This window comes from Choristoneura fumiferana, chromosome 23 (genome assembly GCF_025370935.1).
Source record: "Choristoneura fumiferana chromosome 23, NRCan_CFum_1, whole genome shotgun sequence".
Taxonomy (NCBI): Eukaryota; Metazoa; Arthropoda; class Insecta; order Lepidoptera; family Tortricidae; genus Choristoneura; species Choristoneura fumiferana.
The window spans coordinates 18,595,268-18,622,878 of NC_133494.1; the positions used below are offsets into that span (position 1 = coordinate 18,595,268).

The 27,611-nt window shown below is 37.6% G+C and overlaps 4 protein-coding genes across 5 annotated transcripts in view; 3 read left to right on the forward strand and 1 right to left on the reverse strand.

The window, feature by feature from the left end:
- Positions 1–671: 671 nt before the first annotated feature.
- LOC141440746 (uncharacterized) lies at positions 672–5,154 on the forward strand. 2 transcript variants are annotated; one of them, XM_074105292.1, is made up of 4 exons: positions 672–809; positions 1,723–1,811; positions 2,895–3,080; positions 5,042–5,154. In XM_074105292.1, exons 1-4 carry the CDS (start codon positions 707–709, stop codon positions 5,144–5,146), a joined length of 483 nt encoding a protein of 160 aa, XP_073961393.1. In that variant the 5' UTR covers positions 672–706; the 3' UTR covers positions 5,147–5,154. The 2 variants fall into 2 exon arrangements, with proteins under 2 accessions (XP_073961393.1, XP_073961394.1); XM_074105293.1 differs by having other exon boundaries at positions 2,895–3,110; positions 5,042–5,129.
- Positions 5,155–5,233: 79 nt separating this feature from the next.
- Positions 5,234–15,624, reverse strand: LOC141440748 (serine protease inhibitor swm-1-like). The gene is made up of 4 exons (XM_074105294.1): positions 15,473–15,624; positions 7,372–7,545; positions 6,373–6,558; positions 5,234–6,020 (listed from the first exon to the last, which is right to left on the reverse strand). The coding sequence occupies exons 1-4, from the start codon at positions 15,549–15,551 to the stop codon at positions 5,755–5,757; spliced, it is 705 nt and encodes a 234-aa protein (XP_073961395.1). The 5' UTR covers positions 15,552–15,624; the 3' UTR covers positions 5,234–5,754.
- Positions 15,625–23,093: 7,469 nt separating this feature from the next.
- On the forward strand, positions 23,094–24,568 carry LOC141440939 (trypsin-2-like). Its single transcript, XM_074105532.1, has one exon. The coding sequence runs from the start codon at positions 23,135–23,137 to the stop codon at positions 23,882–23,884; it is 750 nt and encodes a 249-aa protein (XP_073961633.1). The 5' UTR covers positions 23,094–23,134; the 3' UTR covers positions 23,885–24,568.
- Positions 24,569–26,721: 2,153 nt separating this feature from the next.
- The window catches only part of LOC141441149 (uncharacterized), a 1,717-nt gene continuing 827 nt past the window's right edge, over positions 26,722–27,611 (forward strand). Inside the window, exon 1 of the mRNA XM_074105827.1 lies at positions 26,722–26,731. Coding sequence (XP_073961928.1) covers positions 26,722–26,731 — 10 coding nt within the window. The remainder of the gene's footprint in view (positions 26,732–27,611) is intronic.

Below are 27,611 nucleotides of genomic sequence, written 5' to 3' on the forward strand. Positions count from 1 at the left end.
ATACAAGTCACTATGACAGGTTAAAAAATGCCATTAACATTCCGCTCTCTGTACATTAGTATAAAAATGTAATAATAATATATATAACACCGTATAGCAATTACATTTACGATTTGTTGTATAACATTTTAAAAGTTAGATAATATTATTATTGTTTATAAATTTATTATTGTTACAATTTGTTACAAAATATTAAAAAACAAAGTTGTTTTGTAACGTTCTAGAACATATAACAGCCAATGCGGGAGCACCATAAGGGACACATTTTTGCCGACTAAGGTACGAAACATTAAAAATATTCTGAAGATAGACTTTCTTGATTGACCGATCAACTAAAACTGCATGTGAAATAAATGAATTACTATGTGTCACAATCATTCGGCAGTGACATAGTTTCATCTCAAATTTCCAGTTGCAAAAGATAAGGATATCGATAAAATTACGACACTCTATCTGAAACGAGAGTAGGAAATATCATGACACCTGGTATTTGATAACGAATCGTTTGATAACATATTATTATATGCGGTTCAATTTATCACCAACTTCGACAATTTCACCCTTATGACATCACGATAACAAACAATATTCTGTATCATCTTTAGAATACAAATGATAAACCTATCTTGGTATATCCAGTCATCTAGTAGGAATTTCAGTATTGTCTTGGAGTTGATTGAAGTAAAAGGGTGTTTAATACTATAATATGTTGTTTAATTTATTTTTAGTGTTGCTAGCTGTAGGTTCAGTGACCTCGGTGCCACAGGCGTATGAGGTCAAAAAGTTCAAAGTTGGGATCGAATATGACCGTAAGTAAAATTAGTCGTATTTGTGCTCTTGTATAGGTGCATCTATGTAGACACGCGGTAGCGGTCAAGCCAAGTTCAAGCTAACAGAACTGGAGACCAGCACCGTGTGTAGTTTTACCCGAACCATTTGGAGCCAATTTTGACCCTCTCATAACTTAAAATCAGATCTATTGGGGTAATTCCAAAAATAAGGATAAGGCAGGATAAAGTTTTTTGTAAAAAAAATGGGCCAGTTTTACCAACTGAGTATGAAAAATATTTTTAAAATATTACAATTGGGCATGTTTGTAAAGGGCACCGCAAAATTTATATAAATATAGAAATTGTGGCGTGTTGAAGTTTTGGAGATACAGGTTAAAGTTGCATTGCGCAGGTTAGTAGAGAAGACATTACAAGTTAAAGTTAAATTTTACAGATTATGTACAAAAGAGTAATATCAAGAGGCGAAGGGGTTGAATTATGATTTGACACCGAAACGAATTCCTTATGGAACCGTAATCAGTAGGTACCTATAACACATAAAACCCAAAGTTGAAAAAAAATCACTTTGGCCCTTATACATAGGACCCATTGATAATGTTTCTGTAACCTTCTACCTGTAACTTTCAATGAAATGAGCAAAAACCCATACATAGGGCGATCCTCTTCATAGTAAAAAATCATCAGATTGCCAAGATATATTAAATTAAACATTTCTGCCCATGGTCCTCGCTTAAAATAAATAAATGAAATAAATTACTTACTTATTTCGGCCCATACCGTCCATATAGTTCGTTATTCTGTCCGTTAATTAATCAGGAGAGAGGCTCTGTTAACACTGGATATTCAATAGATACCTTCAACGTACGGAACTCTCGGCGCGAATCCGGCTCGCACTTGGCCGGTTTTTAAATAACATTTTCATTGGTTACAGATTCTCTGCCGATGAATGGAGGTTCAGATCGGTATCGTCACAGGAACAACTATGACCCATTCTTCGTCACCGTCACTGCTAGAGCTAAGGTTGGTCATCATCTCAACGTATACAGTGGCTCATTTAGATCGGTCAGTATGGGAAAGTCTGAAACTATAAAACATACTTAGGGACCATGTCATAAATTTTAGTAACAAGATAACTGCATTCATACATTTAAAACAACACTTGTACTCAGTTCGGGAATCGAACCCGGTCGTTTTGAAAAAGAAAACGTAAATTATTTTCTATTTGGATATCGGTAGTGTAGGTCATATCAGGAGAAATAAATGTTGCTATGAAACACGGTATCTAGAATAAATAAAATGCATTTTATTTCATATTCTTTAATAATGTAAGTTTTATTTCTCAAAACGTCCTTCCCGTCTTTATCCACCCACCGGTTTAGATTTTAGAGGGGGGGGGGCGCTCGATTTTAATGAAAATTTTCACTTTTTTGTTGAATATTTTGCAAACACATCACTGAATCGAAAAATCGTTTTATCAACTCCTTGGTTTTAAAAGACCTATCCAACGATACCACATACTACAAGGTTGGACGATGAAAAAAAACACCCCCGCTTTACGTCTATGTGAGATATAATCTAAAAATGTTTTTTTTTTATTGTACTATTTTGTCGGCGTAGTTTACATATATATTCGTGCAAAATTACAGCTTTCTAGCATTGGTAGTCCCTGAGCAAAGCCGCGAACGGACAGACAGACAGACAGTCATGGTGAAACTATAAGGGTTCCGTTTTTGCCATTTTGGCTACGGAGCCCTAAAAACTCGGAGGTTACGAGCACGGGTTCGAAACCATTGACTCTTTATTTGAGAGACCACAGTTCAATCACGAAACGCTTGTAAAGCTTAGGTTTTAGTTTTCTAGATTCATTGTATTGAAAGGAGCGTTAATGAGTCAGGCAATTTTGAATTTTCTTTTATTTAGGCATTAACATTCGATTCCAATCAAACCAAACCTAACCTAATCCATTTTTCAGTAGCCTATTGTAAAAAATCGAAATGTTTTCAGTATCAAGTGAAACAAAAGTTTTATCAACCGATCATTCGATCAAACGTAACATTCGATCAAAAAAATATTCGACAAAATATTTTTCAACTTTGTTTTCAGGACAACTTCGTTATCTCATACATAGAAGTAACGGCCACCGTCGACGCTTCGGGAGAGGTGGACTTCTGCATCAGGCAAGGCCAGACCGGTTCCCGGAGCATGGTCTTCAGCCTGGTCTCCAACCACTCCGACTTCCTGGCGTACTCGTACCTGGCCTATGGGATACGAGAGGAGGAGTACAAAAAGGTGACAGCGGTGTCGTATGGCGGGTGCTAGGTTAGTGCCTAGGACGCAATCTGATACTTAGTAAAAAACCGGCCAAGAGCGTGTCGGACACGCCTGAAATGGGGTTCCGTATAGCCATTTAAAAAAAAATAGTAAAATTTTTCTGAGGATTTCGTATGTTGTACGGAATATTCCAAGTTTAGGCATATTTTATACCTTAGGCTGCTATTTACTCTTAAACTAGTAATAATTCTCAAGAAAACTTAACCGTTATAGTTTTCCTTGTAAGTTTGATATGCTTAACATCCTGAGTTTTTACAAATTTTTCCACCCACCGGTTTAGATTTTAGAGGGGGGGGCGGACGCTCGATTTTAATGAAAATTTGAACTTTAATAGCAACCCCCTAACGGATTTAAAAGACCTATCCAACGATTCCCCACACTACAATGTTGGATGAGAAAAAAAAATTACCCCCACTACGTCTATGGGAGGTACTCAAAAAAAATGTTTTAATTTTATTGTGCCATTTTGCTTTCTAGCATTGATAGTCCCTGAGCAACGGACAGACAGACAGACAGATAGACATGGCGAAACTATAAGCGTTCCGTTTTTGCCATTTTGGCTACGGAATCCTAAAAATTAGAGTATCTCTGTTAGTAAAAAGCGCTTGCTTCGCTCCAGGTTGGTAGATGTACTTCAAGAGACTGGCATTTGGCATCATATAGCGTTTCAAATACTCAAATAACGTTTAGGGGATTTGTTTTCCACCGTTTTGGTAGCTATGTAAAAATAAATAGATTATTAAAAACTAAAAACAAGTGAACAAAAGCAACGACGTAGTGTCCTTTGGCCCTTAAGTAAGGCAACTATCCCCCTCCCCCGCCCCCCCAAAGTACATAGTCAAATTCGTCTTAAAGAATGTATTAGCCGAACAACAGCAAAATCCAGAATACCTAATTGCCCTCTGATGGACAGAGCTACAATATTATATAAAAAAAAAAACTAACAAATTTTACATTACTCGAGCGTCACCGTATGTTGTTCCAGCTCACTTACCGGATCAAAAGAACAAAATTGTGGTTAGCGCCATCTATGATAAACTGTTCGCAATACAACGGCTTCATTCTGAAAGATCCGACGAGCTAAGCGGAGAGTTAGTTTCACGCGTTGCTTTGTTGGTTTTTAGCTTTCTTGATAGATGGCGTTATTAACACGTTTTACAGTTTTTAAACAGTTGAAGTTTATTTTACTTACCCAGCGCCGTAAAGAAAAGAGCGCATAGATAACATCGTCAAGATTGAAAAAAAGAAATTGACTAAGCGACCTTTTTGTAATTTTGAGATATACTTATCTCAAACGACAGAAAAAATTATACTAATTCCGAAGTATTCCGAACATGTATAATAACTTACTATCTTAAAAAAATGACGATTAGTTAATTTCTCCTTTCAACCGTCGACATGTTAAACGTGGTTTAAGTTTGGCAGTTAGGTATAATAATATACATTTTATCACTAATCGAGTTTTTTTTTTTTAGCAAGTTTAATGGTCATCCTACTAATATTATAAATACAAAATTTGTAAGTACCTATGTGTGTATGTATGGCACTCCTTCACGCTAAGACGACTGAATGGATTTGAATGAAATTTAGAAACGGAAAGCTGAATGTCCGGAATAAAGCATAGGTTACCTAATTATCCCACTATTCCCACGGGATCGGGATAAAATCTTAAAATCTCAACCGCTAAAATTAGAGACTTGATATTTGGCACGTATTTTTAATGCAACGTTAATAAAATCCACGACGTTATTTTTCGAAATTTTGTAAAATCCCGGTATTTCATTTTAGCTCCTGGATCTCAATGTTTTACGCATGCAAAACCGCATGTGAACATAGGTTCACTTACATTCAATATAATAGAAATTATATAAGAAAATTACAACATTGTGATTTTTTTAACCTTATATTTTTTGTTGCAGATGTTGAACATCATAACGCTGCCAGTTAACAGCGAAAACAGTTTACGGTTTAACATATTCACATACATATTATTACTTTTCTTCACTTATATCATAATGAGCTAATGTTTTTTTGGTATTGCACTTATTTATTTTTAAGAAAATAAAAGATGTAATCCAGAACAAGAATCTTTAATTCTGAAAAAATCCTCATTCTACTTAATACCCACAATCCACTACAAGCGGAGCGGAGATTCCGTACGGAGTCTGTTACTCGTAATGACGAACTGCATAAACGTACTTCCACTGAACAAGAACTCATAAACTTGTTATTCCGGTCCACTCAATCCATTACCTCCGTCTCCGCTCATTAATCCTCTTTTAATGGAATCCATAATTATAACATAACAATTTTGTGATAATCTTTCTTAAACACTTATTTCTCTAACAATAATTCATTTTTGTTTATACAGTATACAGGATGCCTCGACTGACCACTGAGCTTTTAAGTGCAAGGTACATTCTAGCCGCATAACTGAGCAACTTTTACTTTGACCTTTGACTTTAATTATTTTTTTATTATTTTTTTAAATCTTACAAAATAAAAGTAGCTCAGTTGTGCGAGTAGAATTGAATATATGCATTTAAAGCCATTTGGTCAGAAGCATCCTGTATTTTAAATTGTACGGATTGAAACGAAAGAGTATTTATTTAAAAGCTAATTCTAATGAGTTCTATTTAATCTCTTTCGCATTAGACAAATTTAAAATTTTATTAATGACATCCATGTACTGAGTTAGCAACCCTGGATCAGTTCCATTACCCACACTAGGGCACTTGTCCACACTCACACACTCGCCGTCACTGTTGCGCAACAGGCCGGGAGCGCACACGCATCCACCCGTGCAGATTTTGGCGCAGAACGGGCTAGGGTTGTCACAAGACGGCTCGCACGAAGCCAGGCAAATATCGTAGACTTCGTTTTTGTTGAGACATTGTTCTGAAATATAAATTTAATGTAGATTATGTAACAGAAGCTTCTTTTAAAGTAGACATTTAGTAAAAAGTCGCGGTGGCGTGATGGGAATATTACAGATTCATATGAAAAATCTTGTGTCTACATTTTCTCTTGCTCTTCTGGGGGGCAACTACGAAATTCTGCAATCGAAGTTCGTATCGTATCGTCCTTTTCACTCTTGTATTAAATAACATAAGCGTCAGTGGGACGGCACGATACGAACTTTGAATTTTGCACTTCGTAGTGTACGGCGGTTAAATGAAATTCTGGTTAGAAGCGAGTGATTACCCTCTTCGTTTCTAACCACTTTCTTCACCAAAACCCATGCACTCACCAGCAGGACACTGATCCAAGGTAACACACTTCTTAGTCTTCTCGTCCCTGACAAACCCAGCCTTGCAGAAGCACCCCATACTGCAGGCCAGCCCACAGGCCGTGGGTTCAGGATCAGCGCAAGTTCTGGCGCAGGCTGTTCCACAGGATAAGAATTCTTCGTTCTCCGTGCAGATTGGGTTCGTTTCTGGAGAACAGGTTTTAGTCATGTGACATACTGACCGACTATTTTACAAGCTTTTATTTACCGTTCGCGTTGTCTGTCTGTCTGTATCAAATCTTGCAAGTTAAATTCGACCAACTTCCAGTAGTTGGATTAGCTTGAAATTTGTTAGATATACATATTATGTAAATTGCATGACAATACAGTAATCTGGTAGTGACATCCTGTGCATCGATTTGAAATTTGGTAAGTATGCAAATGTAGTTTGGGTGACAAATACAAGTACAGTCAACAAAAAGTAATTAGCGAAAAAAAGCTTGTATTAAAAATGAAATTTTTACCAAAAACTTATTTTTATGTCAACTGAAGGGTTAAGTTTTCGCCAGAAATATTTATCCTAATGGTTTCTTAAGTGTTTCATAGGGCAAAAATTTTTATTTCAGGATTATTATAAAACTAACCTAACCTATCTATAGGGTTGTAAGGAGAGTCCTGAAATATATCCTGAATAGTTTACAGTTTCAGAAAATAAATCGTACATGAAACACTTGGAAAATCAATGACTGAATCTGCTTTTCAAATAGCAGAAATAATTGCAACTGCAACAAAGACTGAAACCATAAATTTTTCGAAAAACATGTATAAATACAATGGTACATATGTATGGATGACATTCGTGACAGAAGTTGTGAAGTGAAATTATAGGAAAAGAAGGGATGCAACATCAGTGAGCTCCGTCGGACCACTCATGAATTGTATAAATGACATCTTCCTGAAGAGAAATCGTTCTCATTGTGTGTCAACCCCTCACAAAACCAAATCAACACGTAGGTATACCTCCAATACACTCATCAGCGTTGACACAAACTCCAGTGTCATTCCTCAGGAACCCGGACTTGCAGAAGCAGCCTTCCACGCAATCCTGGGAGCAGGAGACAGGCCCAGGGTCAGAGCAGTTGAAGGGGCAAGCAGAGCCGCAGAGAAGGTACTCCTCGTTCGGGGGGCATTCGTCTGTGGGGACAGTTTAAGAGATTTAATAAAGCAATTGGACGTATCTATACTGATACTAAACCGCATAAATGTCCACGTGAGCAGTCTCGAATTAGAAGAAGAAAAAGAAGAAGAAGAAAGATTTTTATTCGGGTACATAATGAATAAAACAACAGTAAAAATAACAACCATAAATTATGCTAACCTCCTAATGAATAATTAATTAATTAATGCGAAAGTATGTTATGTTTTGCAGGTGGTAGGACCTTGTGGAAGGTCCGCCCGGATTGCTACCACCATCTTGCTCGCTAACCCTGCCGTGAAGCAGCAGTGCTTGCACTGTTGTGTTTCGGCGTGGAGAGTAAGACAGCCGGTGAATTACTGGCACTTGAGGTATCCCATCTTAGGCCTCTAGGTTGGCAACGCATCTGCAATCACCCTGGTATTGCAGGTGTCTATGGGCGGTGGTGATCTCTTACCATCAGGAGACCCACTTGCTCGTTTGCCATCAAGTCGAATAAATAAAAATGTGCGTATGTTTGTTACTCTTTCACTCTAAAACAGCTGGACAAATTACGTCCAACAACTAGATAGACGGATGACCAGAGGCCATATTGTCGTGATGCTTGCTATCGCATTCATTATTTCTTTCTCTCTAACGGCGTAAGATGACAGAAAGAGATGGTAAAAGCGATGGCAAGAGCCAGCGCGTTAGACAATAAAGCGTTGGTAAAGGCCGTGGGCTCACGGTAGATGTATCTACCAACTGAAGTAATTGAAAGTCTATGAGGGAGGCCTTGTCCAAAAATGGACGTCTTACGGCTGATAATAATATGATGATGATGATTATGAAGATTAATCATCATCATCATCATCATCCCAGCCTATATACGTCCCACTGCTGGGCACAGGCCTCCTCTCAGAACAAGAGGGCTTGGGCCATAGTTCCCACGCGGGCCCAGTGCGGATTGGGAACTTCACACGCACCATTGAATTTCTTCGCAGGTTTGTGCAGGTTTCCTCACGATGTTTTCCTTCACCGCAAAGCTCGTGGTAAATTTCAAATGTAATTCCGCACATGAATTTCGAAAAACTCAGAGGTGCGAGCCGGGGTTTGAACCCACGACCCTCTGTTTGAGAGGCGATAGGTCAAACCACTAGGCCACCACGGCTTTTACGGCATGAAGATTAATAGTAATTATTAAATATAAACTCCTCTTCAATGTAATAAAAAGTCTTAAAGGCCTTTACAAAAATACAATAAAATACAACTACAGAAGTGTAGGTATTCAGTTGCTCAAGGAAATGGCATTTTTATAACCTCGTATAAAATTCTATTACTGCAAAATTCTCTAGCGATCCGGAAACGGAAATTTACAAGCAAAAAACAGAACTCGCATTTACTCAGTTGGCTGGCCAAGCGTGACGCTCTTTCATTACCTAACTCTTAAACTGTGACTTAATCAATATTTTTTAAGATTCAATTAACTTAAGCGCAGACTAGTTAATTAAAGTGATCGAATCTACAATAATGAATACAAGTAAATTTGGAAAAAGTTGTTACAATGTATTACTATGTAAGTATAGACAGTCAGGATAGGACAGAATTAAATTATGATTAATTAGAGCAAATAATAGGTGCTATAATACCAAACCATGGTACCAGTCTTTAATAAACTTTGCATGTCAATGACCGATATTGATTATTTAACATGTATGTAATCCATCATTATGAGTTAGGATTGATTTCCTTTAGTTTCGATTTCCTCTATAATAAGCATTTTCAATTCCATCTAGAGCAAACTTATACCCAACGACCACCCAATCTAAAAAAATTTGGTAATGAGAAGGTCAACCGCTGTTCCTTCTTGAAACACAAATACATACGCACACGTTGATCCAAGTGGTTGTAGTATGGATGTTATCTACTTTGCTAGTATTGCACGACCCAAAAAGACAAAACAACAACTATAAGCAAAGAGAAAAAAAGCCGTGGCCGTCTAGTTTCATAACAAAAAACATTGACTGCGGACGTGAACTTAACCTCAAATATTCAATGAATATTTCTATATTTATTTGTTTATGCTTTTTTTTTGATATCGTTATCGGTATTATGTTGGGTAAGTTTTATTGCTTAGATATTAACGTTTGATACACATAAACTCGTAACATATAAACTGTTGCAAGAGAAACATCTAAGTGGAATTCTATAATAATCTTGGCATAGCTGAAATGTGCACAAACGGTGACGACTGACGAGCATGGACGTATAACTTAGTGAAATTGTCGTCGAATTTACAAAGGCAATACTAAAATTAAAAATCAACTTGTTCAAGTCGACCAGTTTTGATCATCTAATTTTTATCAAGAAGAAGAAGAAGTAAAGAGCCTAATAAACAAATTAGCGCAGTCACTACAACAATCACTGCTTTGTTTTTATTCGAAATGTCGCCCTTGCCGACTGACAACTGTCATGGATCAGCATCTTCCTCTCGTGTTAAATTGTTGTACGCAATACACTAATCATTCAAGAAAGAAACCAAAAATTAATTACAATGTAATATTTAATGCTATAAACTTTAAATTTATTTCAATGTTGATTCACACTACTTATTTAAACCACCGTCTGGTTACTTTTTGTTTTTGCCTAAAATATATACTTAAGCCTCATTATTAGTTACAGTCAAAAGGTTAGGGTTAGACTAACCTAGCTGAACCTAATGAACTCGCATTAATCGTCCTCAAAACATTTTTTTTATGCTTGGTAGGATCCCATAATCTATCTATCTATCTAATACTTTTAAAGGAGCAATTCTTGTATATAATATATAATACCTGGGCGACCGAGCTCCGCCCGGGCTAAAACTCGGTACCAAGCGTTTCCCCAGAAATAAGACCAAGCTAGATCGATTTTTCATCCCCGAAAACCCCTGTATGTATGTAAACTTCATCGAAATCGTTGGAGCCGTTTCCGAGATATCCGAAATATTATATACAAGAATTGACAACATTTCATTTTTTTAGCACCTGTAAATTACTACAGGAATCGAAAGAGTTTTGCCTCCTGAACATGGGAAAATATTTATTATAATTGATTTCTCCATATTTAAAAAAATACAAAAAATTGAAAAAATATGGCCGAATTTTCCAACACTACGACAGAATAGATATGTTTTCTTTGCCTTTTTCACCAGAAAAAGGAGCCGTCATAATTTTGACAACGTCTCTATGCAACGTCTACGTCAGATTTACGTGATCTTTTTTTTAAGAGACTAGACAAAAGTAATGGATCTATTGTGTCTTAGTTTTGGAGTTATGCCCTTTGAGAAAAAGCACATTAAAAATTATTAGTTGTAGCGACATTTTAAAATAATCAGCGTTTTTCTCTTTCCAAACAGAATACAGAGAACGAATCAAATTATAGTCCTAGAAATATGAAATCTTGTCAATTGCTCGTTTCAAGGTATTATATAGATATAATCAGAATCTCGGAAACGGCTCCAACGATTTCGATTTCCAAGTTTTCAGGGATGACAAATCGATCTAGGTAGTTTGGTCTTATCTCTGGAAAACGCTTATTGTCGTGGTTGCCCGAGCAAAGCCCGGTCGCCCAGGTACTCATATAATATTTATTAAAATTTAAAACGCCGCACCCAACGAGAGGAAGTGACAAATGATGAAAGTTTTATAACGACACATCAATAATCCTACTAATATTATAAATGTGAAAGTTTGTGTGAGTGAGTGAGTGAGTGAGTATGTTTGTTACTTTTTCACGCTTAAACGGCTGGACGGATTTGGATGAAATTTGGCGGAAAGTTAGTTTATAATCTGGATTAAAACATAGGATACTTTTTATCCCGATATTCCACGGGATAGGGATAAATCTCGAAATAACAACCGCTAGGCTTAGAGTCATAAAATTTGGTATGTAGGTAGTTGGACGTCTGAAATAAAAACATAGGTGACTTTTTGACCCGATATTCCTACGGGATACCTAGGGATAAAATCTTGAAATAACAACCGCTGGGCTTTGAGCAATGAATTTAGTATGTAGGTAGCTGAACCTCTGGAATAACACATAGGCTACTTTTTATTCCGATATTCCCACGGGATAGGGATAAAATCTCGAAATAACAACCGCTGGGTTTAGAGTCATGAAATTTAGTATGTAGGTAGTTGGATGTCTGAAATAACACATAGGTAACTTTTTGGCCCGATATTCCCACGGGATACCTAGGGATAAAATCTTGAAATAACAAGCGCTAGGCTTCGAGCCATGAAATTTAGTGTGTAGGTAGCTGAACCTCTGTAATAACACATAGGCTACTATTTATTCCGATATTTCCACGGATAGGGATAAAAATCTCGAAATAATAACCGCTGGGCTTAGAGTCATGAAATTTGGTATGTAGGTAACTGGGCATCTGGAATAACACTTAAGTGACTTTTTGACCCGATATTCCTACGGGATAACTAGGGATAAAATCTCGAAATAACAACCACTGGGCTTAGAGCCATGAAATTTGGTATGTAGGTAGCTGGACCTCTGGAATAACACATAGGCTACTATTTATTCCGATATTCCCACGGGATAGGGATAAAATCTTGAAATAATAACCGCTGGGCTTAGAGTCATAAAATTTGGTATGTAGGTAACTGGACATCTGGAATAACACTTAAGTGACTTTTTGACCCGATATTCCCACGGGTAACAAGGGATAAAATCTCAAAATAACAACCACTGGCTTAGAGCCATGAAATTTGGTATGTAGGTAGCTGGACCTCTGGAATAACACATAGGCTACTTTTTATTCCGATATTCCCACGGGATAGGGATAAAATCTCGAAATAACAACTGCTGGCTTAGAGGCATGAAATTTGGTATGTAGGTAGCCGGACGTCTGGAATAACACATACGCTACTTTTTATCCCGATATTTCCACGGGATAGTTTTGTAACTAAGGGACCCCATACAGCCGTGTATTATTGTTATTATTATTTTGTTTTTTTTTCTTTAATTGTATACTTACTGTAGTTTTTAAGTATTATATTGTACTTATTTTATTTTGAAAAAATGACTTTCTGCCAAGCTTCTTGCGGCGCATTCTTGGCAATGATGGTCTTTCCGAAAGTGCTGGTATTTAAAAAAATGACGTGTAAATTTGCCCATTGCGGCCTATTTACTGAATAAATGATATGAATTTGGAATTTGGATAGGGAAATTTTTTGAAATTTTAGCACTGGGTTTAGAGTCTTGAATTTTGTACAGTTATTCACAACACAACCTCAATGAAGACCACGATGTAAATTTGGAAATTTCCAGGGGAATTTTGTAAAATCCCGAAAATTTCAATTGCAACTACCAGACCGAATAGTTTACGCGTGCGAAGCCGCGGTAAAAGCTAGTTTATGATAAAATTAGAATAGAATGAATTAAATTACAACCTACGTCCACCCACTTTCGATATGATATCACATCTGCTGTTATCATGGGTCTAATAAAAAGTCAATCACTTGAATTGGTAAAAGTTCAAACCAAAACAAAGATTGGCTAGCGCAGCGTAGGACGTCCACTGACGAGATGGAAGAATGACCGGCTTAAAGCCGCGGGCACGGTGGATGCGGGCCGCTTTCAACTGACGCAACTGGAAATACATGGGGGAGGCCTATGTCCAACGGTAGACGTCCTACTCCTGATACGATGATGAACCACTTCCTTCTGACTTCATAAGATCACCTTTTAGACATGCCAAGCTAAGAAAAGAGTAGCAGTGATCCATCACCTTTTCCTGCCAAGTTTCTAGTCTCTAGGTATCCATGTCTAGTACTTAGTATGGGCTATGCGTTCCCTGTCAGTCTAACAGTCAGGTATCTAGTTAGTTTAAGTATAAGAGGTGTCTTAATTTCATCATGTCAGCTGAAAGACGCCCACTGCTGGACATAGGCCTCCCCCAAGGCTCTCCACTCAGACCGGTCTTGTGCTTTCCGCGTCCACCGCGATCCTGCGATCTTAACCAGGTCGTCGCTCCATCTTGTTGGAGGCCTACCGACAGTTTGTCTCCCGGTCCGCGGACGCCATTCGAGAACCTTCTGACCCCATCGGCCATCAGTCCCACGAGCAATGTGCCCTGCCCACTGCCACTTAAGTTTCGTAATTCTTCGGGCTATGTCGTGTCTTAATTTGTCTATCCTGTAATTGTGTTACTGTTGGGCAAAGGCCTCCCCTTTCCTCCCCCACTATTTCCTATCCACCTGCCAATAGACCTGAAAAGCACTCAGGTCATCCAACCATCATCTTTTGAGGCTGTCTCTGCTCCTTTGGCCATCCCTCGGAACCTATTCAGTAACGATTCGTCCCTGTGACCCAGTCCCACTTCGGTTTTATTATTAATCTTCTTACTGAATATATCTTGTCTTATTTAAGTAAATGTAGTTGACAATGTCTCTACACATTTTGGTTGACGTTCAAGAGCACTTCTATCATAAGTAATAACTAACCCCCTTATTCATAAACGACAATCAAACCTATTTTAGTTAAAATGCCGCTAAAATTCGTTTGTCCTTATCTGTCACTTCGACATTTGTATTTGTTAGAAAGGGACAAAGCATTTGTTAGTTAACATAGGCTTGTTAAGTTTTATGAATAAGGGGGTAAATCGTTTAACATTTAACACAGGCGATCACAGGAACTAGTCTAACCTAACCTAACCCAACCGTCTACTGCTAAATTCTATAAAAGTGTATTATGTTCTAGTAAAAGACTGCCCCTACGAAGAGATACATAAGTCGTGTATGTTCTTCGAAGAGTACACCTGTTGGGAAGACAAAGACAGACTGAAGAGGAACAAGGCACCAGCCAAGAGTCTCCTTCACTGCTGGGGTGGATGTGTTTGCAGGTACATTCAAAATCAAATTTATGTTAGAGAGAGAGGGATAATACACTGAGAAAAAGATTTCTTAGTTAATACGAGTAATATAACAGTGACGATAAAATTATTAGAAAAACGCTCCTCCAAAAGATCTGCCTGTGGAAGCGTTCCCATTACGCTGGCCGCATTACCTTCGGATCGCAAGTGCGTTCCGCTAAGATAAGTACGCGCCAGCTCTTGGGAAGCGTTGCTATCTTACTTAGTTATTGGCGTATGTTTGTTTCAGAAAAGGGTTGGTACGAGCGTACAAAAACGGACCATGCGTGGCTGCCCACACCTGTAGAGATTTGCGTTTAATAGAATCCATTAAAAAAGTGCCCGTAAATTTTGTGCGATACTAATAAACAAAAAAAAAGTAAATAAATTAAGGATTTTTTGTACAACCCTGTGCGGCGACGTAGCCAATGAGGGGGCGCTATTTTAAAGAAGTGTCCAGGGTTGTCAGAAACACTTATTGGGTTAATATGAGTTTGTTATTGTAATAAATTTATTAATGGTCATTTGGTAGAAATTCAGTAAAGTTAAAGTAGAGGAATGTTGTTTGATATTTTATTAATTACTGATAATAAAATTAACAGAGGTTGACTTTTACTAGATAATTTATCCAAGTAAGTAGGATTATTAGTGTGTAAGTTTATGGGTATGTGTGTGTATGTCTGTGTTTGCACATTAACCCGTCTGGACGAATTTAAATAAAATATTATGTGTAGTTCTGTTAGCTACATCTTAAAAATCATACATAGGCTACTTTTTATTTCGATATTACCCCGGAATTGAGATGTTATTGATTTATTTCTATGTAAAATTTTAAAATCTTGATCACTCAATTTTGAATTATGATATTTTGCATGACTGTTTTCCATAATATAATATAAATGAAAACCATAATGTAGTTTTTAAGAAATATCCTGGAATTATAATTTAACTGTTAGATCTAATAAATACTTATGGCAAGTAAAGCCGTGGGCAAAGGCTAGTTTAAATGTAATTTAATGAATAATTCATCTTAAACTTACCTTTAACGATATATATCCCCAAAACCAGGGTTACTACACTGATATAAAAAATAAAAATACATTTTTTGAATTGCAACATTTTGCGACAACGACTGCTTTAGCTGAAGAATCACAACAGTATGTCAAATGAAACTAATCACCAGGTCTGACTAACGACCTTTTGCTGGTTGAATGGGTATTTTATAGAATAAAAAATGTGTGACATCCTTGGACCGCCGAAGCGTTACAATGCAAAAGGTAACATTGCACAATTAGCGTTAAAAAAGGCGTTATGCAATATTTTGTTTATGTTTTGTTGACAATAACCACTACGCTGATTTGCAAAGAAAAATGTCACTGTTACAACACAGTCACACAGTGTGTACTTTATTTTAGATACACTTAACCCGCGTCTTTACTCGCGTAATCTATTACATCTGGCTGAATTCCAAATCTAAACTACCACCACCCCCCACTAAAAACTCTAAGAACGCGAGTTTTTTCCTTATAAATATAACCTTGAATTGCGGAAAAGCCAGCCAAAACTATAATTTTCTAGTCCATAAACACAAAAATAACAATCACACTAAATATCACACACAAAAATATAGATTATTATGCAATTTAATAAGAAAAAAAAACTCTAAGAAAAAAAACCACGTGCGTAAGTGGCACGTAAAAACTGCTTAAATTAATTAAGTCAAATAAATTAAGTACGTCAAGCATGTTTAAGAGTAATACGCGTGGAGTTATTAGAGAATTGTTTTATAAGTTTTATGGCCTCATTCGTAATGTATGACGTAATTAGAATTATTTCATTGTACCTTTCATTATGATTATACACCATAACTACTATTTTCTTTCTTTCTTTTATAGAACTTTTTGTTTTGTACAAAAGAATAGAACAAACCAAACCAATGAAAGAAACAAAAATTTCGGCTAAGTTAAAGAAAAAACCAGTCAAGTCTGAGTACCTTTTTAATGCAACGCAAAAATACAAACGTAGGTGGTAAAAACTGTTATTTATAACGAAAATACAAACTGAGACATGGATGCACAGAAAAACCAGAAAAAGAGACCAGCGCTGGGAATCGAACCCAGGTCCTCAGCAATCCGTGCTGCGTGCTATAACCCCTACACCACCGCTGGACAGGAATTTAGACACGATTTTTTCCTATGCATACATATCTCAGGTTGCTTATTTCTACTACGCTACTTATGCAGCAGCACTAGCGACATCTATGTTCCGCTCTCATCGAGAGACGTCACATTCTTTCGGAACCAACCGCTCACCCAGACAAGAGATGTCGCTACTAAGCAATTAAATTATGATTGGTTTTTTGGAGTATTTTTGTATTTTTTTTCAACTCCAAATTTGTTACTTTTACGGGTATCCCGTGAATTATTATATTATTGTTATTTTCGATATGGTTTCACAGGATACCCGTAAAGGTAACAAATTTAGAGTTGAAATAAAAAATACAAAAAGACTCCAAAAAACCAATCATAATGTTATTTATAAATTTTCTTCTTCTTGTACGATCATACACTCATAACTATTAATAATATAGAGTAGCATATTGCGTCAGTGTGTACGCATTAAGTTGATTGAACGATGGACAAACAGACGCGCTGTTTGTCTTTGATATTATATTGCGATTTATATTGAAAGAGCCCGTAGAGAGCCGCTTTTAAGGGCTCTTGGTTGTTGGTTCCCTTTAAGCATAATATGTTTTTGCTAATAATTTTTGTTACTTAGTTACAATTTTTTATTGACGGCATTTTTTCATTGAATCTCAAATGGAAGTTATTGGAGGAGGCCTATGTTCAATGGTGGACGCCCTGCTGCTGATTTATGATGATGATGATGATGATGATGATGATGATAGAGTTATAAATACAGGATGATTTCGGGGTCGTGATTCTAACTATTATTTTCTGACTCAGTAAATGATTGCGATGTGAACTGTTTACGCTTTAATTTAAACGCTGATGTCTTATGGGTATTCATTTATTTTAATGTTAAAAAGTTTTTAACTTGAAATTATGGTCACCCTACTTTTTAATCTCGAACCTTTTTGAAAACCAACCGTCTTTGCTAGAATACTTAAGAAGTTGTGAGTAATAATGTCACACTACGTCAAAGTCAATCAACATGAAAATAAAGATTGAAAGAGTAGGGTGACCATAATCTCCATTCATTCCAGTTTTTTTTTTTAGTTGCTTACAAAACCAAGTAAGGCATATAATAATAATAATACCATTAGTCCTAACCTGATCATTTGATAAAAGTTTTGCAGGTGGTAGGACCTTGTGCAAGGTCCGCCCGGATTGCTACCACCATCTTGCTCGCTAATCCTGCCGTGAAACAGCAGTGCTTGCACTATTGTGTTTCGGCGTGGAGAGTAAGACAGCCGGTGGAATTACTGGTACTTGAGGTATTAGGCCTCTAGGTTGGCAACGCATCTGCAAGAACACTGGTGTTGCAGATGTTTATGGGCGGTGGTGATCTCTTACCATGACCACGCACCATATTAGGAATCTTCCAAGTTTAGGTATATTTGAATTTTTATATTGTACCATTTTGTTGGCATACTTCATATATATATATATATCCGTGCAAAATTACAGCTTGCTAGCATTGATAGTCCCTGAGCAAAGCTGCGGACGGACAGACAGACATGACATGGCGAAACTATAAGGGTTCCGTTTTTGCCATTTTGGCTACGGAACCCTAAAAAGTAGAAATAAAAATAGGTTTTTCAGAAATCGCGAAGCGGTCCCAGCTCAGCATAGTGTTGGTCGTGTAGGCCCATCGACTTGTGTAGGCCTATGCTGGTCTTCATTTTGTCGTCGTGCTTTTTGCTACTTTAGCTCAGAGCAAAAAGCACACCAACAAGTAGATAGTATTTTATGAAATACTATCATTATTACAATCCAGCTCAGAACAAATTTTCAGTTTTAAATTCCCAAACTTAGTTTCCGTTCTCTTGACGTCGTATTGTTGCAAATGAAAAACGATTATTTTAAGCCAGCCTTTGTGTATTTTGAACAAAACAAAATCTTCTCTAACTTTGAATCCGTAAGATTCAAAATCTTTAGTCACTTTAACAACTTTGCATGAAAATGCAAATGAAAACAAGTTTTATCCGTAACGTTATTTGTTTTGTTTTTCCTGTCATAGTAATATATAAATCCGAAAGTTTGTGCGTATGAGAGTATACGTAAGTGTATTATAACTATTTCACGCTTAAACCGCTGGACGGATTTTTGATTAAATTCGATACCTATGTATATAGCCTACTATGTGTTATTTTAGATATCCAGCTAAGCTAATCAGATATACTCGTATTACCATGGGATTAGGATAAAAATTTCGCAACTTAAACTGCTAGGATTCCATCATCCCATGAAATACATCCCATGGCGGATTTTACGATCGCAGCCGACACATACATAACTATGTACAACTTAACTAAGTTAGATTCGTCTGGCGTAGGACGATCATTGGCGGGTTTTAAAGCAATAATGGTATAACTAATTACTAATCATGTGCCACGTAGTGGTCGATCAGATCAAGTTACTTAAACTCTTTGGTTTAGGCAGTTGGTAAATAATAGAGCATAACAATACGATCACGGAGCAGAGAACAGTAAATTAAAGTTAACATTGTCGACTAAATTGAGACACGGAAAAGGCGGTCTTGAGATTAGTCTGCGGGCTTTAGATTTAGTGGATGTCTTTACTTTGGCGCTGTGACCTAAAGTTTACGATCGCAAAATAAGAAAGGACTTACTTTCTCGGTTTTTGGTGCAGTCGGATAAAAAGATTAGGTACCTATGATATTTATCATCGGGAATTAAAATCAAAACAAAATATTCATATTTATATTAAACTAGCTTTTGCCCGCGGCTTCGCCCGCGTGGAATTCGGTTATCTTATCACGCGCTGTTCCCTCGGGAACTGTCCATTTTTCCGGGATAAAAAGTAGCCTATGTCACTCTCGGGCCCATAAACTATTTATGTGCCAAAAATCACGTCGATCCATCGCTCCGTTTCGACGTGAAAGGCGGACACACACCCACTTACGTGTTTTGAGCAGCTACGGTTGCCAAATATATTTTAGCAAATGCTTATCTGGCAACTATAGTTGCCAGACATACACTGCGTCGCTATTGCTGCGCAAGGCAAGAGCAATTAACAAGATTTCATTTTTTTAGCACCTGTAAATTAGGTACTACAGGAATCGAAAGAGTTTTTCCTCCTGAACATGTGACGTCAAAAGATAGGCTTTTATTAAACAGTGGACGTCTTCCGCCTGATGATGATGATGATGATGATAATGATGACTGAAATAACAAGTAGAATCACATTATCTAAAACTCCAATGAAACCTTATTTAATTCTTCTTGTCTTCACTGAAATTTAATCCTGAATAAGTTTTTGGTAAAAAAAACATTTTTAATACTAGCTTTTTTTGCTGACTGTACTTTTTGTTAACTGTACTTGTCGAAAATACAAACTGAAACATCATCATCATCCTAGCCTATATACGTCCCACTGCAGGGCACAGGCCTCCCCTCAGAATGAGAGGTTTTGGGCAGTAGTTAGTGCACAGAAAAACCAGAAAAAGAGACCAGCGCTGGGAATCGAACCCAGGTCCTTCCTCAGCAGACTGTACTTGTATTGCCACCCAAACTATTGAATACCAAATTTCAAGTCGATGCCATTCATTAACAGTTGAAGAGTTCCGTCCTGTGCAGACGACGCTGGCCGGACTACCAGGATGTGACTATCAGATTATTGTATTGTCACCAGATTTACATAAGTTTACCAAATTTCAAGTCGATCGGACTACTGGAAGTGGGTCAAATTTAACTTGCAGGATTTGACCCAAATAAATAAACGAACAGGGCAAGTTAAAAAGCTTGTAGATAAAAACTACGCCAACGAAATGCATTTTCTGTCATTGACACTCTACTCAGGCCTCTTTCACTAAGTCACGTCGCCTGACCTGTTTGCTAAGGCCTAGAATTAGGGTGACCATACTGTAGACTCTTCTTTTTCTTGCAGTGCCTCTCCACTACTGGAGGTTGGCTGTCAGCTCCGCATATATCTCCTTATGTCTTGCCAGAGAACACAGTTCTTCCACACTGACGATACCGGTCCACTTTCTGATGTTTCGGAGCCACGATTTCTTTCTTCTTCCGACGCGTCTTTTCCCCTCAATTTTTCCCATCATTATTGTCTACTGTAGACTAGATCGAGATTTTTTTTTTATATACCTCTAAAACTTAATGCGAGTATATAACACAATTATTGGTTTCAGCAATTGACTATCTGTAATCTGTAACTAAAGTGAAGCATTTACTATCAGAGAGAGCTAGGATTTGCACCCATCTGTTTAATGAATGTAAAACATTTTTATCACATTAGTTTTTTAAATAAATAACTATCATCCCAGCCTATATACGTCCCACTGCTGGGCACAGGCCTCCTCTCAGAACAAGAGGGCTTGGGCCATAGCCCATAAATAAATAACTATATATCATTAAAATTATAAATAAAGTTTTAAAAATACCTTTTTTTCACATCGTGCTCATGAACAACTAAATTAACAGATAAATTTATTACCAACCGAAAGTATGAATATATTTTCGTGGCGTAACTACTAGGTTGGCAGGTATAAGTCAATACTAGTTTTTTTTATTCAACTGGATGGCAAACGAGCAAGTGGGTCTCCTGATGGTAAGAGATCACCACCGCCGATAGACACCTGCAACACCAGGGGGATTGCAGATGCGTTGCCAACCTAGAGGTCTAAGATGGGATACCTCAAGTGCCAGTAATTTCACCAGCTGTCTTACATTTTCATTTTCAATACAATGTTCATAACCAACGTCAAGCAATATAATATCATAAAATTTTATTACCTACACGGTAATTATCATAATTGAAAGGAATTTAATTACGACTAAATTAAATAATAATTCAGTTATCGTTTCAATCGACTCGATTAAGAGCTTATTTAACCACTCATTGATAAATTTCATGAGACCGATAACTGTGATGTGATGTTGTCTCTGTTTGTTTTTTTGGAATAAATAGAGACGGCATCGCTTTTATTCGCTACATAAAGTTTGGTAAAAAATAAATAAATTTGGTGAATCAAGTCCGAGGAATTAAAAATACAAGGTGTTTTATGTCATATGTCTAGCAATGGACTGCTATAGCCTGATGATGATGATGATGAAGAAGTTTAAACACAAAGAAAAAGCAGAAAATTAAAAGCGGAACATCTATGTTCCGCTCTCATCGAGAGACGTCACACTTTCGGAACCAACCGCTCACCCAGACAAGAGATGTTGCTACTAAGCAATCAAATTATGATTGGAACATAGATGTCGCTAGTGCTGCTGCATAAGTAGCGTAGTAGAAATAAGCAACCTGAGATATGTATGCATAGGAAAAATTCGTGTCTAGATTCCTGTCCAGCAGTGGTGTAGGGGTTATAGTACGCAGCACGGATTGCTGAGGACCTGGGTTCGATTCCCAGCGATGGTCTCTTTTTCTGGTTTTTCTGTGCATCCATATCTCAGTTTATATTTTCGATATTGTTTCACGGAATACTCGTAAAAGTAACAAATTTGGAGTTGAAATAAAAAATACAAAAAGACTCCAAAAAAACCAATCATTATCTGTTAGGCCTCTGCTGAACGTGTACAAAAGTATAATATATTTATAAAGAGAAATCCTTTGAAAATTTAAAAAATATGGTCACCGTACGATGCAATTCCTAGCCGTCTACTCCAGTAATCCTGAATAGACTACTTACTTTAAACGATAGCTCTTATTACCAAGAAAGTAAAGCCCATTTTTGATGAACTGTAGATTAGTCTAAGCATGGTAGTTAGCTGCGATCCCTTGTCTATGTCTTTGGCTTTTAGCGTTAGGCTGCGTTTCCATCAGAGATGTGCGATGATGCAATGCGAAGAATGTGTTCGTCATGAACTAATAGAAAAGCTTCGTTTACCTATCAAACAGCTCAACGGTGCGGGGATAGGTAAATGAAGTGTTTACTTCTGCACTTTTCATCAGTGAGATACGGACCAATCACGGGCCAGTTTTTTTTTTATTCTACTGGATGGAAAACGAGCAAGTGGGTCTCCTGATGGTAAGAGAACACCACCGCCCATAAACATCTGCAACACCAGGGGTATTGCAGACGCGTTGCCAACCTAGAGGCCTAAGATGGGATACCACACGTGCTAGTAATTTCACCGGCTGTCTTACTTTCCACGCCGAAACACAACAGTGCAAGCACTGCTGCTTCACGACAAGATTAACGAGCAAGATGGTGGTAGCAATCCGGGCGGACCTTGCACAAGGTCCTAACCACCTGCAAAAAAAGTTTTATTTAAAAGCATAAAAAGAAAAAAAAAAACTTTAATTTGGCGTCAGCTTTTTTAATTAATCCTTATGCTACCGCACTCTGATAGTTCCAGTGCGACATTTAAAATATACGTAGAAAAACCTTTATTACATTTTTCAGTAACTCTATCTTTACATAGCGTGAAGATATAAATTTCATTAACATAGGTATGGATTTAAATATAACTCGACGCCTCGTTTTGCCAAGCTCAGAATTCGATTGGAAACGGTTCGAGCAAGCCGACAGTAAGCATGCGCCTTCTTATAATCTTGTTTAACATATTATTACTCGGCGAAGCGACAAGAGATGATTCAGGGCTCCGGATAGCCAATGGCCATGAAACCTTCGAGAGATTCCTCGTAGAACTGTTCATCAAAGTACCAAATGAACATGTAACTTGTAGCGGCTCGATAATAAATCGCCACTGGGTGATCACCTCCGGGCATTGCTTTGACGAGGGCCCACTCCTTTTCGTCAAAATCGACCGCGTCCCTGGCCCTCCAAGGATCCTGTCTGTTGAAAGGATTGTAATACACCCCAAGTATCATCACAATAAGAATTCACGATCACTGGACTATGTCAGATATGATCTAGCTTTGCTGAAGACTAAAGAAGCGATGGATACAGATGGATTTTTGGGGCCTATTGATTTAGATATCTCACCGCCTGTGCCAGGCGCGGTTGGTACAGTGTCTGGGTATGGATTGCCGGATTTAGAAGCGAGGGAAGGTGAGATAGTGTTGTCATATTGTAATGGTCTGTTGTGTACACACAGTGTTGGTGACGAAACAAGACCGGAGCAGGGTGATTCCGGAGGCCCGTTGGTAGTAAACGGAAGGCTCATAGGAGTTGATAGCACGTCCGTGCAACTGCGAATAAGGGACAACTTTTATATAACGAAAACATTATACACTGAATATTTTGCTGATATTGCTTCTAATTATAAGTGGATTGAGAGTGTTATCCATCCATGGCCCTATGGTATGTCGCGCACTGCGTGAGAAATCATTTAGATTTTCAAAGATTTGCATGTTTATACAAGGTAGTGTTTGGGTAAGTCCGAATGAAGCACCGTTTGAAAGATTTTCTGGGTCAATCAACTTTTTCTTGTTTGTTATTCTATCCCGTTGTATAAGAGACAACAGTGACAGAGTTTCTTAAAAAAACTGCTTTGATATATGCGACTAATATGCTTAGGAGATAGTCTATAAAATAATGAGCTTGTAACTATGACAAAAATTTATACTCGATGAATTATAACCACAGAAAACATATAGAAACTTGTGGTTTTAAAGAGTTGTCCTGGGGACGTAACCATGGCAACGAGGTACAAGAAAAATTTGATCGACCCTTCTGCGTTTTTTTTTTTAAGTTGTTCACGTCTTAATGTGGAAAATGGAAATTATAATGTCAATCGCCGCATACAAGATGCGGTGACCGCAAACAGTGTAAAGAACTAGTACTTAGTCAACCGCATTCGGCAACCGACAGCTATAACAGGCGGCCTAATATGGTTATAGACATGGGGAAAAGCGTTACATTTTGATTTTTGACGACCGGATGGCCTAGCTAGTGGTTAAAGAACCTGACCACAAAGCTTGAGGCCCCGAGTTCGATTCCCGGCCGGGGCAGATATTAGTATGAATAATACGAGTTTGTTCTCGAGTCTTGGATGTTTAATATGAATTCAATGTACCTATATATTAATCTATACAAGTATGTTTGTCTGTTGCCTAACTATCCTTATTACAAGCTTTGCAAATTACAAATTTCCTTTACAAATTAGTTTTAAATATTATTGATTATAAATATGTATGTTAGTCTGTAAGGTATTTATTGTATGGGCCAAGTTGCCTGAAATAAATGAATGAATTATTATTATTATTATTTACCTAGTTTGGGACTAGTTCAATTGGTGCCAAGTGTCCCATGATATTATTATTATTATTCGCTTTATTTATTTTAATTCTTAGATTAATATTATTATTATGTATATCAGTGACTGACGATCCCGTTTCAAAAAGTCACGGTGAAGTCATCGCGACTTCGTCACGCCACGATATTTGTGTGTCACCGTCCTGTAATGAACGTTTTTTTTGTCACATTGTTATTTCAACGTTACTATGTCACGCGTGTTACTCATATTACCATATAATGTCGCTATTTCACCACTTCCGAACACTCCCGACTGCGCCCGAATAGAGCCGAGTTACAGCCACAGCACTCCGCAGCGTCGTGATTTCCGTGTAACAGAGATTGCGCTAGGCACTAGAACAGTAAGGCGTATGTGATTTTGTAACGTTGTTCTTTTGTGAAAGTCACAGTGACACCTTTTAACGGCGAGTCACTGTGACTTTGTCACCGTGACATTATTTATCCCCTATGTCTAAATGGTTACCGCATAGGCGGACGGACTATGTGACGACAACGTTCGTTCGCCGCAGATGTTTGAAAGTTTATAGTAGTGTGTGGTGAGTGGTTGAGTATGGTAGTGTGATTGCCATATTACGCTTTGAACATCGACCAAATGTAGGTACTAAAATACTTGTCAACTTTTGAAAATTCTCGGAAAAAATATTGGTGTTCAACTAACCTAAAACTGGCAAATATAAGTAAATGGTTTTTTTTAATCCTTTGGGTCATTAAAAAGGTTGAACAATAAAAAAAAAGTAAATGTTAATTAAATTTGTGTTGCCTTGTAGTGTAGAGTTCTATACAGATAAAAGAATAGTTGTAATAAATGTACGTATTTACAAAATTTCAAGTTTATTTATTTACCTTTCTAGTCCAACGGATAGCACAGTGGTTAACGAAACTGAATACAAAACTCGAAGTCCCGGGTTCGATCTCTGGTTGGGGCAGATATTTGTGTGAAAGTTCGAATGTTTGTACTCGATTCTTAGATGTAGGTAAATGTTTTTATCAATTAAACATGATTTATCCACTGCATATATGTATATTAACTCGTTTCAGATCTAGCGATGATGCATGAGTATAGTATTGCTCACGTGTATCCAGCAGTGGACGAACATAGTCATGTGATGATGCATATATGTATATATATCCATTGCCTGGCATCCATAGACCACTTCTTGCGGATTCTTCTCAGGTTTTTCCGAACCGGTGGTAGATTTTTTTTACATTTCATAATGCTTGTTTAGCCTAAATTGAATAAAGATATTTTGACTTTGACTTGACCACCCTTGCTTTTGTAGTTTGGGGCTAGGTCAATTGTCCCTTAAATAATGTTTTATTTATTATTAACTGTGAATCTAATCAACAAAAAGTTCATGGTATAAAAGATGCTCAAAACTATTTAATGATTTACGAGTACATCTTTGCTTCTCAAAAATAACCAACACCAAATAAAACTATTTAGAGGTTGCAGGATTTACGAATGCTTTAAAATCAATTCCAAAGAACGAATAGAGCGTTACACGGAGTACAACAAAACAATAAACTGAACTAAAGTAGAAAGAAAGAAGACATTTATTCTCTTTCACAAAAGACTCCTCACCACCTTGATGATTGGCAATCTAGCAACGTCCGCTTTAAGCGAAACTTTTTTCCACGCACAACTAAAGTATGGAACCAGCTTCCTGGGACGGTGTTTCCGGAACGGTACAATTTAAGGATCTTAAAACAAGCCTATCAGTCTCTCAAAGGGCTGGCAACGCACGTGTGATACCCCTCGTGTTGACAGGAGTCCATGGGCGGCGGTGATTGCTTCCCATCAGGTGACCCACATGAACGTTTTCTCCCTCTCCCTCTTAAAAAAATTACAAACATGAAAATAGTTCGTACACACTTTTGTATGAACGGCCGCTGACTCAGCATTATGCTTCAGCGTTAGACACGTGCAGCGCTCATTGAAGTACAACCGGCCAAATAAGTGGTCTATAAATTTTTAATCAAGTTCCTATCAAATGAATATGCCGCTAAGTAGAACTTTCAAGTTGACAGACACGTCTATTGGCATTATTTTTTGTGACATGCAAACGATTATCAACTTTAGGGTGGTAGACCACATTATGCAGGTGGCAGGACCTTGTGCAAGGTCCGCCCGGATTTCTACCACCATCTTGCTCGCTAATCCTGCTATGAAGCAGCAGTGTTTGCACTGTTGCGTTTTAGCGTGGAGAGTAAGACAGCCGGTGCAATTACTGGCACTTAGGCCTCTAGGTTGGCAACGCATCTGCAATACCCCTGGTGTTGCAGATGTTTATGGGCGGTGATGATCTCTTACCATCAGGAGACACATTTGCTCGTTTGCCATCCAGTCGAATAAAAAAAATGGTAAGCGATCACCGCCACCCATCGACACCTATAGCATTATTAGGACTGCGGGTGTTGCCGGCCTAAAGGGAAGGGGATAGAGGAGAGGGGAAAGGGGGGAGAAAAAAGGGGGAAGGGGAGTTGGGCCTCCGGATCTCCCACTCACCGTACGAAACACAGTAGCAAAACTACTATTTCACGCGGGTATTCTTGGGACTGTGGTACTAACCCGGTCGAGCCAGCAGTGGTTACAGTAAGGCTATCTATACCACATGTAAAATACCTTAATTCTGCAATACAATGTCAAACGTTAGAAAACAGTTTACATTATATTGCAAAATAACAGTCTGTTGACTCAGTATTGCAAAACAGCGTCCGTTTATCAATAATCCAAAGGATAAAATCAAGTATTTATTTTAACCTCAACCTTACATTTTATCAGTTTAGGCGTTA